This window comes from Aquarana catesbeiana, linkage group LG01, assembly GCF_042186555.1.
Source record: "Aquarana catesbeiana isolate 2022-GZ linkage group LG01, ASM4218655v1, whole genome shotgun sequence".
NCBI lineage: Eukaryota > Metazoa > Chordata > Amphibia > Anura > Ranidae > Aquarana > Aquarana catesbeiana.
In genome coordinates this window covers 964,799,617-964,819,147 of record NC_133324.1, presented here as the reverse complement: position 1 = coordinate 964,819,147, position 19,531 = coordinate 964,799,617, and the positions used below count along the sequence as shown (strand labels likewise).

The following is a 19,531-nucleotide window of genomic DNA, read 5'->3' as shown; positions in this document are numbered from 1 at the left end:
CATTAATTTGTTCAGGTCTTTTTGCAAGGTTTCCACATCCTGCGGAGAAGTTATTGCTCTGCTTAGCTTAGTATCGTCTGCAAATACAGAGATTGAACTGTTTATCCCATCCTCCAGGTTGTTTATGAACAAATTAAAAAGGATTGGTCCCAGCACAGAACCCTGGGGAACCCCACTACCCACCCCTGACTATTCCGAGTACTCTACATTTATCACCACCCTCTGAACTCGCCCTTGTAGCCAGTTTTCAATCCATGTACTCACCCTATGGTCCATGCCAACGCACCTTATTTTGTACAGTAAACGTTTATGTTGAACTGTGTCAAATGCTTTTGCAAAAATCAAATACACCACGTCTACGGGCCTTCCTTTATCTAGATGGCAACTCACCTCCTCATAGAAGGTTAATAGATTGGTTTGGCAAGAATGATTCTTCGTGAATCCATGCTGAATACTGGCAATCACTTGACTGAGTTCCCTAAGTACCCTCGGATGCAAGCCATCTGGTCCCAGTGATTTATTAATGTTAAGTTTCTCAAGTCTAATTTTAATTCTGTCCTCTGTTAACCATGGAGGTGCTTCCTGTGTTGTGTATGGTACGATTGTCATTTATATTGCGTGCGGGACTGACACATGCATTCACATTTGTGCGTGAGCATGGGGAGAATGGGGGCACTTAAAACTTTTTGTAAAAATTTTTATTATTTATTTCATTTCATTTATATACTGTTTCCTTCTTTCTTTTTTCTGTATCACTTTTATATTAACAAGGGTTGAATGTCATCCCTTGAGATAAAATGGCTAGTAACAGGTCCTCTTTATGGAGAAATCTTGGGTTTTTTAGATCCCATACAGTGGCTTAAAAAAGTATTCACACCCCTAGAAATTTTCCACTATTTTTCAAAAATTTTACCAAATAATTGAGTATTATATTGTGTCTTTGTGCATTAAAGTAAAAAAAGTGTATTTATTCTAAAAAAAAGTTGTGTTTGAAAAACCGCAAATACTGTGCGACTTAAAAATATGAAATTTTTTATTCTCTAGGGCCTTTATTTTAAAAAAATATATAATGTTTGGGGGTTCTAAGAAATGTAATAGCAAAAAAGATTTAAATAAATGCTGCTAAAGTTGTTGTAAAAACAGAAGGTTTTATCTTAATGCATTAAGATAAAAACCTTCTGTGTGCGGCAGCCCCCCTCAGCCTCTCTAATACGTCCCTGAGTCCCATCTCGATCCGGCGATGTTGCACGAGAGACTCGGCTGTCCGGGACTCTCCCTCCTGATTGGCTGAGACACACAGCGGGCACCATTGGCTCCCGCTGCTGTCAAAGTCAGTGAGCCAATAAGGAGATAGAGGGTGTGGGGCCGAGCCACAGCTCATGTCTGGTTTTAATTCACAGCACCTTACTCCTGAAGAAGCACTAAGTGAAACGCGTAGAGTCTGGCCATATCCATAACCAATGTATTGGCATGGCTACTATAGGCCTAAACTGACCCCCCCACTTTGCTGGGTTTGGAGTTCAACATTATTGCACAATAGATTTAATAGTGGTCATGGTCTGGTGACTAGAGGGTGCTTGTAATACTACATGAGGATGCTAAAATCTATGATTTTATATCTGTGATTTTAACCAGCCCGTCCATTAGGGGTGCATGGGTGCCACCCCCCCATTCATGCGTCTGGCCCCTTGATCTACATACAGGGCACCAGATGCATGGATTTCAATGTGGGGAGGTTTAACAACTTCAGCCTCAGACCATTTGGCTGCCAAATGACCGGGCCACTTTTTGCGTATCGGCACTGCGTTGCTTTAACTGACAATTGCACTGTGGTGCGACGTGGCTCCCAAACAAAATTGGCGTGCTTTTTTTCGCACGAATAGAGCTTTCTTTTGGTGGTATTTGATCACCTCTACGTTTTTTATTTTTTGCGCTATAAAGAAAAAAAAGCGAGAATTTTGAAAAAAAGCAATATTTTTTACTTTTCGCTATAATAAATATCTCCAAAAAATATATAAAAAAAATAATTTTTTCCTCAGTTTAGGCCGATACGTATTCTTCTACATATTTTTGGTAAAAAAAAAAATCGCAATAAGCGTTTATTGATTGATTTGCGCAAAAGTTATCGCGTCTACAAAAAAGGGGATAGTTTTTTGCCATTATATTATTACATTTTTTTACTAGTAATGGTGCTGATCAGCGTTTTTTATCGTGACTGCAACATTATGGCGGACACATCAGACACTTTTGACGCTATTTTGGGACCATTGTCATTTATACAGCGATCAGTGCTATAAAAATGCACTAATTACTGTGTAAATGACACTGGCAGTGAAGGGGTTAACCAGTAGGGGGCGCTGAAGGGGTTAAGTGTGTCCTAGGGAGTGATTCTAACTGTGTGGGGGCAGGGCTACGAGTGACATTAATCACCGCTCCCAATTACAGAGAGCAGACGATCAGTGTCCTGTCACTAGGCAGAACGAGTAGATGCCTTGTTTACCCTGGCCTCTCCTGATTGGCCAAAACTTCAGCCGATCCTATTGGACGAGAAGAAGGGAAGAAAAAACTGCGCTATAAAGGGTCAAAACAAACACAAGAAAAACAAAACAACAAGTTGAGCAGCGATTATCCCGTATGACATAAACTACAGTGTAGCTAAAGTGTAAAATAATAGAATTGTGCTAATGTCCATAATAATTGAATCAGTTGATTATATAAAAAAGCATAAAGTTCATATGCAGGTCCACCAGTGGTTCAAGCAGTGAGTCTTAGCTATTCGTGATGATAAATCCACCATCAATCACTTCATGTGAACAGTGCTGCCACCATTAATGAGATTAACTGCTTACCAGCTCCAATTGATCCCCCACTACAGGGGATCATACAGCACCTTTGGCTTATACCCAGCCTGGACTTTTCTCCTGCTGATACTGTTCTCCTAGACCTGGGGCGTCACTCGCTCATATGGATGGATGGTGTACCAAAAACAACAAAGGTAGATAAAAGTAGATCAAGGTGTCACAGATCAGCTGCGGAGCTGATCTGTGTCTTATGCCGCATACACACGACCATTTTTTCCGTCGGAATGAACTCTGGCGTTTTTTTCGACATGTTTTTGCTGAAACGGACTTGCCTACACACGATCACACCAAAGTCCGATCGTTTAGAACGCGATGACGTACGACGGGACTAGAAAAAAGAAGGTTCAATAGCCAGTAGCCGATAGCTGCCCTTGCGTCCTTTTTGGTCCGTCGGAACAGCATACAGACGAACGGTTTTCCCGATAGGAATTGATTCCGTCGGAAAGATTTAAAACATGTTCTATTCCCACGTCCGTCAGAATTTTCGAAAGAGAAAGTCAAATGAAGCCCACACATAATTGGAATGTCCGATGGAATGATCGTGTGTACGCGGCATAACCTTTACTGCTGTAGGCCGGCTGGCACCTGTTGTTCCACTAGCTTGTGTTCAGCTCTGCTGCACTCTGCAGCTATGGGTGTCGCCGGCCTCACCTGTTGCTTAATATATAATTCCTTCCTGCTACTTCCTGTCCAGCCCCTTATGTGCTTCTCTATTTAAATCCCTCTCAGACCACTTTCTGTTGCTTGAGCAGGGCTTGTTTCTGAGCTCCCTTCTTGTAACCTGCTTTAACCTGACCTCTTGTGAACTGATCTCTTGTGTAACGACTCGGCTTGTTCTGATTACGTTGTCTGCACTCCGCCCCGACCTTGGCTCGCTATCCGGCTCTCCTTTGCTTCTTCCATCCATCCTTGTCTGACGGTGTCTTCTGGTACTTCCCTAGCGAGCAGGGTGAACCCGGGGGTCTTGACCTGGGGTCAGCACGCAGCTAAGCCCAAACCCTCATGAGGGGGTCCCTGGCAGAATACCGGCTGGCCCTTAGACTCCACGCCCTGGGGGATCCCGTGCCACCTGCTCGCCTGTGGGCTCACTGTAAGTAGTACCGTGACACAAGGCTTGTCATAGACCCATATAGACCTTCATAAGATCACTCTGGGGCTGCAGAGCTCAGCAGGCACGTGGCTGGTTGAAGCAGAGTTGTTCAAGGAAGTGCAGCTATCAGGCTTCAGGTTGAAACATAGGCATCATCAGCTTCCAGAAGTGACAAGATGGCTGCGGCTCCAAAACAGCACCTCTCTGGGTGAAGACAGGACGTGGAGGGGATCTGGCTACATGTTTCAGGGCAGAAAGGAGGGCCCCTTTATCAAACCATAGGTGATTCTATGAAGGTCTATATGGGTCTATGATAAGCCTTGATCTATTTTTTTTTTACCTTTGTTGTTTTTGGTACACCATCCATCCATATGAGCAAGTGACGCCCCGGGTCTAGGAGAGCGGTATCAGCAGGAGAAAGGCCCAGGCTGGGTATAAGCCAAAGGCGCTGTTTGATTAGGGTTGCCACCTGTCCGGGATTCACCTGGAGAGTCCGGGTTTTGAATCATGTGTCTGGGTTTCAGGTGGACTGAAACCCAAACACATTCAGACTGAGCTGTGGCTCCCCAAGTAACCAATATATTAACACACAAATCTGTTGCCGTCCGGGAGCTGCGGGCAGCTGTCTGGGGGGCAGGGTGATGTCAGCAAAAGCAATTTGGCCACACCCACATTTTTCTGCGGCACGCTATGCGCACCGCATTACTATTCTCCTTGGGGCATCCAAAGTGTTCGGGTTTGGCTTGAAGAAAAGGTGACAACCTTATGTTTGATCCCCTGTAATGGGGGATCAATTGGAGCTGGTAAGCAGCTAATCTCATTATTGGTGGCGGCACTGTTTACATGAGGTGATTGATGGTGGATTTATCATCACGAATAGCTAAGACTCACTGCTTGAACCACTGGTGGACCTGCATATGGACTTTATGCTTTTTTATATAATCAACTTACTTAATTATTATGGATCCTATTGGACGCCTAGGAGGAGGGAGGAGGAGAGAGGAGGAGAGAGGAGGAGAGAGGAGAGCACGGCCAGAGGAAAAGACCGACCGACCCATCAGCCACCACTGTGACATGGGTGCCATCCAGCACTCCCCATCCCGGACAAGGGAGGGAGGAGGAGGGGAGACCGGAGTCATCCCGGAGAGGTAAGGAGGCCGTCCATTTCGCAGGGTGTGTGTGTAACGGCCTAGTCTCCTGCCGAGGTGGGGGGGGGGGGTTAGTTGGTTTGTTGCCCCTCCAGAATTATTGAGCACCAGCCGAAACGGATTTTAACCTTTATATTGATTGGGTATAGAAAATAACAATTAATACTTTTAGCAGTGTTTTCCTATTTGATGAGCGGTAACACCTTTAAAAACCCATTCTTTGATCTTCTTATTATATATGCATTACTAGCTCTGTACTGTTGGGGGGGGTTCTACTGTTGGAGGGCTGTGTTGTGTGCGGGCTCTGTACTGTGTAAGGGGACTCTGTACTGTAGGGAGGGTCTGTATTGTGGGGGGGGGGGGGGCAGCTCTGTACTGTGTGAGGGGGCTTTGTATTGTGAAGTGAGCTGTGCAATATGTGTGTGGAGGGGGCTCTGTACTGTGGGGTGCTCTGTAATGTGTGGAGGGGGCTCTTTGGAGTTGGGAGGTCTCTGTACTATGGGGTGCTCTGTACTGTATATCGGTGATCTGTGTAAATAAAGCTTTTATTGCATTTGCTCTTGAAGACCATCGAGTATCTGTATGACCCTTTAGAGTTGTCTTTACAAGTTTTGTTAGGGTTTCCCCACGGGATGTGGAACTGGAGAAAAATGTCACACCACTTCCTCAAACTCAGCTTGTCCAAAACCGAGCTTATAATATTTCCTCCCCCAACGTGCCTCTTCCCCTGACTTCTCTTTCAAGAGCAATGGCACAACCATCCACCCGTCCCCACATGTCAGGGTGCTAGGTGTTATCCTGGACTCTGAACTCTTCTTTCACCCCCATATCCAATCACTTTCCAAAGCTTGCCGCCTCAACCTCCGCAACATCTCAAAACTACGTCCCTTTCTAACCAATGAAACCACAAAGCTCCTGATTCACTCCCTGGTTATCTCTCGCCTTGACTACTGCAACTCACTCCTCATTGGCTTACCTTTAAATAGACTATCCCCCCTTCAGTCCATCATGAATGCTGCTGCCAGACTCATCCACCTTACAAACCGCTCAGTGTCTGCGTCCCCCCTCTGCCAATCCCTCCATTGGCTGCTACTCGCCCAACGAATTAAATTCAAAATACTAACAATAAGTTACAAAGCCATCCACAGCTCTGCCCCCAGCTACATCACTAACCTAGTCTCAAAATACCAACCTAATCGCCCTCTTCATTCCTCCCAGGACCTCCTGCTCTCTAGCTCCCTCATCACCATCTCCCATATACCTGCCTCCAGGACTTCTCCCCATCCTCTGGAATTCCCTACCTTAATCTGTCAGACTGTCTCCAAATTTATTCACTTTTAGGCGATCCCTGAAAACTTTCCTCTTCAGAGAAGCCTATCCTGCCTCCATCTAACAACTGCACCATTTTCTCCATTAGCTTATCCCCCACAGCTATTACCCTTTTGTATCACTTGACCCTCCCTCCTAGATTGTAAGCTCTAACCAGCAGGGCCCTCTGATCCCTCTTGTATTGAATTGTATTGTACTTGTACTGTCCTCCCTAATGTTGGCGCTATATAAATGCTGTATAATAATAAAAAAAATGTAAACATTTTTTGAACAGTTCCGAAAAAGTTTTTAACTTCTGGACTCACGGAAGCTGCATGTACCCTGGCCAGGTTTAGGCTATGGGCTGCACATGGAACAAATCTTGCATGTTGATTTTCTTGCAGAATTCTTGCCTGCACACCATTGTATTTGCCAGTCATGTTAGCTGCATTATCATAGCCTTGACCCCTTGCATCCTTAAGGGTAATTCCATCGGTTTTTAACGTGTTAATAATTTCTGAGGCTAGACCACACCCAGTTTTCTCTTTTGTATGAATAAAATCTATAAAGCTCTCTTCTATTGTCACTTTCCCTTTAACAACAGTGACATAGCGTATAATTTCACTCATTTGCTCATGATGGGAGATGTCTAGAGTACAATCAAAAAGCAATGAAAAAAACTTTGCCTCCTTTATCCTTAATAAATGGTAGAGCGAACAGTGTTGGCCAATAAACTGATAAATTTATTTTGAATTTTATTGAAGTAACTGATGGTGTGCCTCCGATGTGTTTCAATTTTTTCTTTTAATGACATGTTGTGATGGCTTATTACTTCTAAAATGTCAAGAAATATACCAGAATGTGGCCTGCCAATGACATCTTCGGAACCTCTAAGTGCCAGATTGTTTTTGGCACAAAACAATATGCAAGCCAAAATACATTTTAAGACATTTTGCCTCTTCTCTTTTTCATTATTAATAACTTTCTCCAATTCACTGCCAATTACTTTCCCATCTTTCAAACTTTTTTCCATCATTTTCCACTTTGAATAGCATTCACGATGTTCTGGTGAATTTTCATGTGTAGGTATACGAGGATTCAGGTGTTTTTTTGGGTCGGTTAATGCATAGTTGTGCTTACCAAACAAAATGCACGGAAAGCAAAATAGAGAATTTGAGATTTTTGAATAAATCAACCATGCACGATCAATATTTTACCACTACATACATTTTTTAGTAAACCAAGTGGCATTGAAAGTGCGTCCTTCTTGTGGTTTACATTTTCCAAAGTCACCATCTTTTCCTTGATCTGGGCCCTTTTCAACCAGATAACACCTAATCTTGTCTGTTAAAGTTGGCCATGAGGGAGGATCGTTTGGGTTAATCGTAATATAAGCTTCAGCTTCAGGCGAAGTATCCTCTAAAGAGGGCTCGCTTGGTGTTGTTTGCCTTTCTGCTGCTTGAGCTTCAGAAACAAATGGCTCGCTGTCACTCTCTTCTGTACAAAACACGTTCTCCACACTGTTATCAGCCTCGCTGACAGCAATTGTCTCTTGATCTAGGGTGATGACATAGATATTTGTGGCTGAAGTATTGCCAGTTGCAGAACTTGTGCTGGCAACTTCTTCTGTTGTGGTGGTATTCAGAGAAACGTTACTTTTGCTTTGTTTCAACCGTTTCTGCCACTGTTGAGATAACTTTGTGGCTTCCTCTTCTACTAATTTTCTTCGTTTTCGGAATTCTGCCCAAGATGGTGTTTTGGACATTCTTTAGAGAACATTAATACCAAGCAAACTCCAGTCAAAACTGGATGTTCATGCAGAAACGGTAAATCAGAGAATGCAGACTAAAATATCTAAATACATACATTATATGTGCAAAAAAATAAAACATAGTAAGCAGCTTCAACATTTAAAATATCCAAAGAAGGTTAAAGTGGAACTTCACTCTCCCAATCAACACTTAATAGTTTTAATCCTTATGCTGCTAGCATTGGTAAATAGATAAGAAAGTATACCATATTTACTTGGTGTATACTTTTTTTTTACATTTACAAGTAAATGCTACATGAATCATTTGCCCTTACTCAAGATGGCCACGGCCAGAAATGCTAGGGGGTGTTTTTCAAAGAGATTACTCACCAAAATAGAGCATAGAGGCATAGATGGATGTGAGAGTTTGCTTTGAATATTACAAATTGTTTAATTTTTTTTTTTTGGTTTGTGGTGTTCAGATGCCTTGAAGATCCACTTTAAGTACAAGATGGGCTATCCAACTAACCTTAAAGGGGTTGTAAAAAACATATTTCAGATAAAAATAACAAACATGTTATACTTACCTGCCCTGTGCAAGGGTTTTACACAGAGTATCCCAGATCCTCCTCTTCTCCGCAACATCCACCACCTTCAATTGCGTGATCCTGTGACAGTCACCTCCAACATAAATAAAGTGCTTGCTTACCAGATTGCACAGACCTCCTATCAAGGAAGGTCAGTGACACTTGTGCCTCTAAACCCAGCCAGGGCCTTTAACCGTCCCAGGAACCCCTTGTGGTAAGTGGACCCACCATCCATGAAACTATATCAGATATCGCAGTCCCCAAAATACAAAACGCTTGCTAGCCATACTGTAAAGGTCATTTAAAAACTTTAATTAAAAGTATAAAATATCGCACTTACAGCAAAAACATGTAATCGCTTTAGGTTCAAAACAAGCCGGCTGGCCAATCGCAGCTACCTGTCTTTTCGGGATTTGAGAAGCGCAGTGATGTCAGCACGTCGATCCATCACCTGACGTCACTGCGCTTCTCGAATCCTGGAACGATAGGTAGCTGCGATTAGACCGCCGGCTTGTTTTGATCCTAATGTGATCACATGTGATAGGAGGTCCATGCAATCTGGTAAGCAAGCACTTTATCGATGGTGGAGGTGACTTTCACAGGATCACTCAATTGAAGATGGCGGATGTTACCAAAGAACCTTTTTTTTTATCACATTGGGACTTTGTTTTTATCACTGGTGTTTGACCCAATTTGTAATATACAGCATGGATGGAGCCCCGGACCATTTGGCTGGCCAAAGAACAGAACACTTTTTGCGATTCGGCACTGCCTCGCTTTAACTGACAATTGCGTCGTGTGACGTGGCTCCCAAACAAAATTGATGTCCTTTTTTTTTACCACAAATAGAGCTCTCTTTTGGTGGTATTTGATCACCTCTGTGGTTTTTTTTTTTTGCGCTATAAACAAAAATAGAGCAACAATTTTGAAAAAAAATGCAATATTTTTTACTTTTTGCTTTAATAAATATTCCCCAAAAGTATATAAAAAAACACATTTTTTCCGCAGTTTAGGCCGATATGTATTCTTCTACATATTTTTGGTAAAAAAAATTTGTAATAAGCGTTTATTGATTGGTTTGCGCAAAAGTTATAGGGTCTACAAAATAGGGGATAGTTTTATGGCATTTTTCTTAATATTTTTTTTTTACTAGTAATGATGGCGATCAATGATTTTTATTGTGACTGCGACATTATGGCGGACACGTCGGACACTTTTGACACATTTTTGGGACCATTGTCATTTTTACAGCAATTGGTGCTATAAAAATGCACTGATTACTGTAAAAATGACACTGGTAGTGAAATGGCAGTGAAGGGGTTAACCACTAGGGGGCTAGGAAGGGGTTAAGTGTGTCCTAGGGAGTGATTCTAACTGTTAGGGGCGTGGCTACAAGTGACACATCACTGATCGCTGCTCCCAATGAGAGGAGCATTCTATCAGTGACATGTCACTAGGAAGAACGCGGAGATGTTGTGTTTACACTGACAGTAGGAGACAGTAAACAGTGAAGCTGAGGGAAGGGAGGATGCAGGAGCGCACACACTCGGAACACACAATTTGTACAGTGCCGCTGGGCGCTGACATAGGTGACTTGTACACACTGGCGAGCGACGGGCGTGGCAGAACTTCACCTGCAGGCTGTGCCCCCCCTCCTATAGCAAATGGTACCGCCCAGGGCACGTGCTCCTTCCGCCCCTGCCTTGCACCAGCCCTGCTGTGGGGTACTCTGTACTGTGTGGAGGGGGCTCTTTGGTGTTGGGAGGTCTCTGTACTATGGGGTACTCTGTGCTGTGTGGAGGGGGCTCTTTGGTGTTGGGAGGTCTCTGTACTGTGGGGTGCTCTGTACTGTGTGGAGGGGGCTCTTTGGTGTTGGGAGGTCTCTGTACTGTGGGGTTCTCTGTATTGTGTGGGGTGGATACTTTTCTGTGTGTAGTGCTCTGTACTGTGGGGGGGGGGTTAACTGTTGGGGGGCTCTGTATATTTGTGTGGTGGTCTCTGTATTGAGGGAGCTCTGTATGTGTGTGGGGCTCTGTATTGTGGGGGGGGGGGGGCTCAGTACAGAGCCCCTCCTCATGGTACAATGTAGGGGAGCTCTGTACTGGGGTAGAGGGGTGAGGTAGAGCTCTGGAGTTAAGGGAAGGTAATTTTTTGTTCTATACTGGCCTCTGTGTGATGTTCACTCTTGAACCCTGTACTCTGTGTGTTATATATTCCTGCACCTTGCGCCTTGTGCAATACGCAGTTCTGAACTCTGGCCACACCCACCATTTGCTGCAACGACACCCTGCATGCGTCACTTTACTTCTCTTCCCCACCTAATGGGGTGAGGGGGAAGAAGGACGGTGGAGTTGGCAGTACCTACTCCTATTCTCTGAGAAAACAACCAGAGCCACCTGCATATGTGACAGTATATATCCTGATATTTTCTTTATTTACAAATATGCACTAAAGCTCTTCTCTTATTTTATAGTTTGATCAATGATGAACTGACAGACAGTTCCTGCACCCACCTGGCATCTGCAATAAGAAATAACCAGGCTCTGGAGAAGCTAATTCTGTCTCATAACAAACTAGAGGGGCCTCACTTCAAGGAGCTGATGGCAGATCTGCCAACAAGCCAGATAGATGAATTAAAGTGAGTATAACAGGGTTAATAAAATGTTTTGGCATTGTAGAAAAATGCTGTATCTGTCCGTCACTGGCTCCAAAATCGAGAACCGAGCAAACAAAGACCGCTGATCACTAAGCTATCGGTTTTCACTGATCAGAGAGCCGGTAACTGTCAGTCACCACTCTCTGCTCTTTCATCGGTCAGTTGAGCACTGGGAGGTGGAGGGGGTGGGAGCGACTGACTCAGACTTACAGCGCTTTACACTGGGGTTAAACTTTTTTTTTTTTTAACTTTATATCTTTATTAAAGCATTTTCCATTATACAACACATCATACAAAACCCACCTTACCCTCCCATCCACCCCTCTCCCTCCAGTATAAAACTTAGGAAAGAGAAGTGCCATATATCTACATGATTAATAAAGGAAGGGTGGGGTAAATCCCCCTCCCCTAACTAGTTTACTTCAAACCCTATGTACCACTTCCTTCCCATTCTTATTCCTTGTCCAGTAAGCCGGCACCGTCTCACTTCCATCCTCATCTGTTGGTACCTGAAGGTTTACATATACCCGTCTTATGTTTGTACTGGTAGACCTACCAGTTGATCGGGATGGACGAGTTTCTGTATGACTTTGTTTAGTCTAGCCGCCAAGACCTTTGCTAAGATCTTTATGTCGGTGTTCAATAAGGAAATGGGTCTGTATGAGGCAGGGTTAAGTAGGTCTTTTCTTTCCTTAGTTATCACTATTATGGTGGATTCCATCATAGATGAGGGGAGTTCTCCTCTCATCGCAGACCAATTTAGAACTCATCAACTCAGGAAGCAGCACCTTTCCATATCGATAGGTCTCAGTCGGGAGACCATCCGGACCTGGGGACTTCTGTCCCGCCATTACCTGCACGATCTTCTGTATTTCCCCCAGAGATATAGGCGTATCGAGTACCACCCTATCTTCCTTGGAAAGAAAGGGGATGGACAGGTTTCCAAAAAATTATCCATTTCTTCCCCCATCTCCTGTAACGTTCCAAAAGCAAAAAATGTGTTTTTTGTCTGTGTACCTCTATTCATTAATATGAAATTTTTTTATAATCGTGTAATTTCTCTTCCTTTACTAACTCATGCCATTTCTTATTCATTTGTTTTTCTTGTGATTTCATAGTGACCAAGTGCTGCGTGTACAAAGCATTTTAGGTATAGATGTGCTTCATGCATTCTTCCCTAAACCATGAGTGCCTACTAAAACTTACACTACAAATAATCCAATCATACCCTCTACTTCCCCCACATTCCTCTCTCACCACCTTACTCGGTTTGAATTGGGGCTTACTATTGTGACCTTCCCATACACCCATAATTTTTAGTGTTGTCATTGTGCTTCTCAGTATCTTGTTTTTTAATTTCATCCCACACCCTCCCTAACCCCCCTCATAAAAAACAACAAAAAATAGGATTTTTAATACAGCTTACCTGTAAAATAATTTTCTTGAGAGTACATCATGGGACACAGAGCCTTAATTACTTAGTGGGTTAGATAGTCACCTTTAGGTGATTGGACACTGGTTAACCCCAATTAAGGAGAGTTCCTCCTCTATATATCCCCTCCCATATTGGGAGCACCCCAGTTTTGTAGTAAAGCAATAAGTCTCCACGTAAAACCCGTAGAGGGGTGGGAGCTCTGTGTCCCATGATGTACTCTTAAGAAAAGGATTTTACGGGCAAGCTGTATTAAAAATCCTATTTTCTTGTTCATACATCATGGGACACAGAGCCTTAATAACTTAGTGGGATGTCCTAAAACAATGCCCAAATTGAGGGGAGGGAGATACAGATAAGAAAACATAGACCGCAAACGGACTAGAGGAACTATACTGCAGCCTGCAGTACACTGCGCCCGAAGGCAGCATCCTCCTGCCCTTTTACATCCACCTGATAAAATCTAGTGAATGTATGGACTGAAGACCAAGTCGCAGCCTTGCAGATCTGAGCCATGGAGGCCTGGTGATGCACTGCCCAAGAAGCAATGACAGCCCTAGTTGAGTGCGCTTTAACCTGAAAAGGAGGAGTCTTCCCCTTTACACCATAAGCCTGAAAAATAACTTGTCGAATCCATCTAGAAATAGTGGACTTCGACACTGTCTGGCCGTTCTCGGGGTCTTCCGGCAGGATAAGTAGGCAATCAGTCCCTTGTGTCTGAGCGGTTGCCTGCAGATAGATGCTGACTGCTCTTACAACATCTAGAGTGTGTAATGAATCCTCTTCCGTGGACTGCAGATCTGGAAAAAGGGATGGTAGGACTATATCTTGATTCAGATGGAATCCTGAAACCACCTTAGGTAAAAAGGTCGGGTGAGGACGCAACACCACCCTGTCCTTGTGAATAATCAAATATGGCTCTTTACAAGAAAGAGCTGCTAACTCCGATACCCTCCTAGCAGAGGATATGGCTACCAGAAAGACCAACCTCCTTGTTAAAAGAATTAAAGAAGCATGGTGAAATGGTTCAAAAGGTTGTTCCTGCAAAGCGGACAAAACCTAAATTCAGATCCCATGGGCACACAGGAGGTTTAACTGGTGGATTTAAGCGCAGTGCCCTCTGAACAAAGGCCCGGACTAGGGAGTGAGAGGCAAGTGGCTTCTGAAAAAACACTGACAAGGCGGAAATCTGGACCTTGATAGTGCTCAAAGCCAACTTCATTTCTATGCCCAACTGAAGAAAGGCAAGGATCCTGCTAATGGCATACTTTCTTGGATTTCTTGGATGCCACCCCCTGGGTTCACACCAGGAAACATATGCTTTCCAGATTCTGTAGTTAATAAGCCTAGAGGCCGGCTTCCTGGCATTAACCAGAGTGGAAGGACTGAATCCGAGAGCCCACGACTTTTCAGAATGTGGGTCTCAGCAGCCAAACCGTCAAATTCAGACTTTTGTAAGGCAGGATGGAATATTGGACCTTGTGAGAGCAGATCTGGACGTAGTGGAAGAATCCAAGGCTTCCCTACTGCCATCTTTATGATTTCTGCATACCAAGGTCGTCTGGGCCAAGTCGGAGCCACTAGAATGACTGACTTTGCTCCCCACCTTTGACATATGGTCTGAAATATGTCGGTGTGTAGAGACCATTCTCCTAGACACAGCTGCGGGCGGCTTAGAAAATCCGCCTGCCAATTTTCCACCCCTGGAATAAAGACCACAGATAGGCAAGGAACATGCCTTTCTGCCCAAAAAAGAATGCAATTCACCTCTCTTTGGGCATCCAGACTTCTGGTGCCTCCTTGGTGATTGATATAAGCCACTGCCATAGCATTGTCGGATTGTACCCTGTAGATGAGCCTGTAGTCTGAAAGACCAGACTTTGAGGGCTAGATAAACTGCCAGAATCTCCAGAATGTTGATGGGCAAGAGCTTTTCGGCTGCAGACCATCTTCCTTGGGTGCACGCTTCTTCCAGAACTGCTCCCCAGCCGATCAGACTGGCATCTGTGGTTATGATTCTCCACGTAAGTGGAAGAAAGGATTTTCCTTTTAGGAGATTTTTGGCCCATAACCACCAATTGAGGCTCTGGCATAACCCTGGGGATAAGCACATTGGAAGATCCAAGGCTTGAACGCTCTTGTTCCAGGCTGAGAAGTTGCTTCCTTGCAAAAGCCTTGAGTGAAACTGGGCATAAGGGACGGCCTCAAATCAGGCAACCATCTTTCATAGTAGCCTCATACATAGCCGAATAGAGGGATTCCTCTTTGCTATGACCAACCGGACTAGCTTTTATGGCTTCGGCCTTTGATCCAGGTAAAAACACCTTGCTTTGAGCTGTGTCTATGACCATGCCCAAATATTCCAACCTTTTTTGAGGTTGTAAGGAAGATTTTTCTAGGTTGAGAACCCAACCTAGGTGTTCCAAATATCTCACGGTGCTGAGCACACTGTGGTCTAAGCACGCTACGGAATGCTCCATGAGTAGCAAATCGTCACCTTAGATTCGCCAAGGGTGGGGCTAAAACCTTTGTGAATACTCGAGGAGCTGTAGCGAGACCGAAAGGCAGGGACACAAATTGAAATCTTAGAAATTTTTGATGAGCGGGAAATTTTGGCACATGCAAATATGCATCTCTGATATCTATTGATGCCAGGAATTCTCCGCCTTAAAGGGTGGAGACCACTGATCAGATCGACTGCATGCGGAAGGGACGAATGTGCAGAAATTGATTCAGGTCCTTTAGATCTAGGATGGGTCTGACATCCCCGTTTGGTTTTGGAAACGTAAAGAGGTTTGAGTAGAACCCTGAGCCCTGCTCTTCTGGGTTTATTTCTACTATTACCCCTTGGGACACTAGATGATCCAAGGCCAAAAATAAAGGCCTTTTTTTTCTCTGGATCCTTGGAGATCCTTGATCTTAAGGAACGAGATGGCGGAAGCTCTCGGAACTCCAGCTTGTAGCCCAGACACACCGTGGAGGCTACCCATCTGACCTAAATCTCTCTCTGCCAGACTTCTGCAAACTGCAGCAGCCTTCCCCCCACTCGCCCGAGCGGGGCGCCTTCATAGGGAGGCTTTAGGATTCTGTTTACCAGATTTTTGACCCCAAGACTTCTTTTGCCCTTGGGCGTGGCCTTGGGACTTTCCTCTTGCATTAGATTGGGGAAGCCATCGCCACTGCCTGGAGCTTGAGGCTCCAGGGGATGGGGAAAGAGAACGTCTAAATGATGGACGCTTACTCTTTTTAACCGGTAGAAATGTGGATGTACCATTGGTAATTTTCTGGATGTATTTGTACAGATCATCCCCAAATAGGCGTTCCCCATTAAATGGGACCCCAGTTAAATATTTCTTTCATGAAACTCAGCTGCCCAATGCTTAAGCCAAAGGGACTTGTGCATGTGCACCAGCAGGAGAGATAGACAAGATGCTTGCTGAACAGAGTCCATAATGGCATCGATCGTAAAACACAGAACCTGAGGAAGGTCTGCATAAACTTCGGCCTCCTCAGTGGAAAGGAGGCTAAGCACCTGTCTAATTTGTTCCTTGAGAAACTGGCACATACCAACTGCTGTAACTGGACTACCGCCCCAGCCATTGCAAAGGAGGTCTTAAGTAAAGTTTCCAGCTTCTTATCAGTTGTATCTTTAAACCCCTGAGCATTGTGCAGAGGACAGGTGAGGTTCTTATTCACACAAGAAATAGCTGCATCAATGGCTGGGACTTCCCATTGCATGGTGAAACCTTCCTCCACAGGATAAAGCATAGAAAACCTTTTAGGAGGAGAAAACATTTTATCTGAGTGCCCCCAGTCCTCATACAACAATTTATTCATCAAAGGATGAATTGGAAAGGTATATATAAAGAGGAAACAGAGGATGTGGCAGCCTCGGCAGGGGGCAATCTGAATGTGGCACGCACCATTTAAGTATAGTACTGAACCTGCCTCTTGAAGGCCTGAGAGGTAGAAGAAGACTTCTCATCTTCCTCTGATTCATCCGACTGCTCCTGATCCCTATACCCAGATAGGGATCTTTCCACTTTATCAGAAAAATCATCTGAAAGAGAAGCCAGAGCAGAGGGAGGGGATCTACACCTTTTCCTGCTATCTTTTAAGGAAGTAGTGACAAAGTTAGTGATCCTTCCTTCCAAACCTTCCAATGCAATTTTTAAGGAGTCTTCTGTGACATACACAGGGACTGCAACATTGGGAGAGGCTGCAAATCCTGACAGGGGCACTGACTCATCCTGTGAGGCTGGCTCCAGTCTTGCAGGGATTGGTAATTTGCAGGCATTCCTAGAACACCTAGACGTAGGCGGTGATCTCTTGGTGCCTCTTTTACCTCCCCCTGAATTGCTCTTACGGGGAGACATAGTCCTAAGCTGCAAGGCAGAGGTACTAGTACTTATGCAATCACTGTTGTGCTATAGTCCTACAAAATGATGTATGCTAAATACTGCACAACCTGATGCCGAGTAGGTGTCTTAGGTTTGCCTGGATCCGATCACATGAAATGCTTACAGCCCAACGCTCTGTGTCCTGCTACTTAGAGGAGCTCTGACGCTCTGGGCTTTTTAAAATTAGCTGCCTGGCGCCTGCGCACTGGTGCGGTGTGCACGCCGCAGCGTGCACGGCACCGCAACCACGCCCCCCCTCTTTCCCCGCCGGAATAGCTGTAAAAGCGCGCCCTCTGCGCGCATGTAGGACCATCATGGCAGCGGCCGAGGATGAGAGGGCAGAAGAGGACCACTTTGAGGACTGCGTGGGACCCTCAGACTACATGGGATCTCTGTTATATGATTGTGTGGCAGAGCTTGCAGCGGGGGAGGTGAGCGGCTTGGCAGACCAGATTCACTGAGCGTATATCCTGGATGGCATGTAAGTATACACCAGGTTTGTCTCTTACTCCCTCTAGTGGTGGAAACCAGGTAAGACATACAACCACTCACAGAAGAAATCCAGCCTTCACCCATCATGGCGGGCAGCGTTGTGCCAACCCTCAGGGTTATGGGTTCCCACTCACAGGATCCTCTTCCCTGGACCTGTAAAAGACTCTGCCAGAGACTTTCGTGCCACTGTTATATTAGTACACCAAGCCTGGATTCCCAGAGCCCAGTCCTCCAAGTAGAGACATTACAGGCAAAACCTTGTTTCTTCCGCACACGAGGCCCGGGTACCATCCATCTTGGGCGTTTGTATTGGAGGTATGGATCTGGTTTGTACAGCTCCTAGGCCCCCGCAGGAACCATCAAGTAGAGCTTTCTTCTTAGCACATGTTTTATGTGACCAACCACCTTAGACACTGGCGAAAAAACGGAGGTGCTCCCCATATGGGAGGGGTTATATAGAGGAGGAACTCTCCTTAATTGGGGTTAACCAGTGTCCAATCACCTGAAGGTGACTATCTAACCCACTAAGTAATTAAGGCTCTGTGTCCCGTGATGTATGAACAAGAAAGACAAATACAACATACAATATGAGAGAACACTTTGCTGCATCCCTTGAAAAAAAGAGGTACCATGCTCTTTGTTCCCATCATTCCACCCACCCCCCCACCCCCCCCCACCCCTATCTCTTGATTGCGAAAAAAAAAAGAAAAAAGAAAGGGAGGAGAAAAAAAGGAGAGACAAAAAAAAATGAAAAAAAAAATATTATAAAGCATTCCTCTCTCTCCCCCCCCCCCTCACCCTTAGTGCTATATTACTGTTATGTTAGTGTTTATAATATAAATTGAACTTAAGCTCAGTCATGTTATCGCCAAGGTTCCCAAGTAGAGTGGTCCTGTTCTTCTAGAGTCTCTCCTTATGGGTTGCCAGCCACTCCGCTACCCCCTCGGGGGTATCAAAAAATGTAATCTCCCCAAGGGCAGTTACCCGTAGTCTTGCAGGATACAACAGTGCGTATGCCACTTTCAGTTGTTGTAATTTACGTTTAATTTCCCCAAACTTAGCTCTCCGTTTTTGGAGGTCAAGTGAGAAGTCAGGGTATATAGATACCCTGGTGCCATTGTAAAGGATGTTGCCGGTTTCTCTTGCTCTACGCATTATCGTCACTTTATCCTTATAATGAAACATTTTTACCAGCGTAGACCTCGGAGGGGCTCCAGGCTGGGGGGGCCTAGTTGGGACCCTGTGTGCTCTCTCTATTGCGAAGAATGGTGTGAAGAGCTCCTGTCCAAGAGTATCTCCAAACAATTTTTCCAGGAAAGCAACAGGGTCTGCACCCTCACTATGTTCAGGAAGCCCCACAATTCGCACGTTCTCTCTTTCATCCTGTTTTCCTTTTCATTCGTTTTTATTTCCTGGTTGGTCATTTGGTCTTTTATAGCTCTCATCTCCCGTTTTAAGGGTTCCAGTTCATCCTCCGCTAGACCCACTCTCCCCTCTAGGGCAGTAGTCCTCTCTCAAACTTTCTGTAGGTCGTGTCTAACAAAAGATAGCTCTTCCTGGATATTTTTAAGTCGGATAGACATCTTGTTCAAAGAGGTCTTACAAGCCCGCAGGACCTCTTTCAGTGACGGTTCTGGTTCCCTTGAGGCACCTACCCCAGAAGGTGACCCCAAGGTCTCTTCAGCCTCCTGTCCAAGGCCCCCCTCCCCCCCCAAGGCACTCCCCTCCGTTGGCATTAATACTTGGCCATGTCTTTGACTTTTTCTTACCCCAGAGGTCCCAGCATGCGATTTAGGTTGTGCCTGTT

The 19,531-nt window shown here is 44.9% G+C and overlaps 1 protein-coding gene across 5 annotated transcripts in view; it reads left to right on the top strand.

Moving 5' to 3' along the window:
* Positions 1–19,531, top strand: part of LOC141122094 (NACHT, LRR and PYD domains-containing protein 12-like) — a 110,173-nt gene that overhangs the window by 49,591 nt on the left and 41,051 nt on the right. For all 5 annotated transcript variants that reach the window (XM_073611931.1, XM_073611952.1, XM_073611937.1 and 2 more), the window contains one exon: positions 11,218–11,382. In XM_073611931.1, coding sequence (XP_073468032.1) covers positions 11,218–11,382 — 165 coding nt within the window. The remainder of the gene's footprint in view (positions 1–11,217; positions 11,383–19,531) is intronic.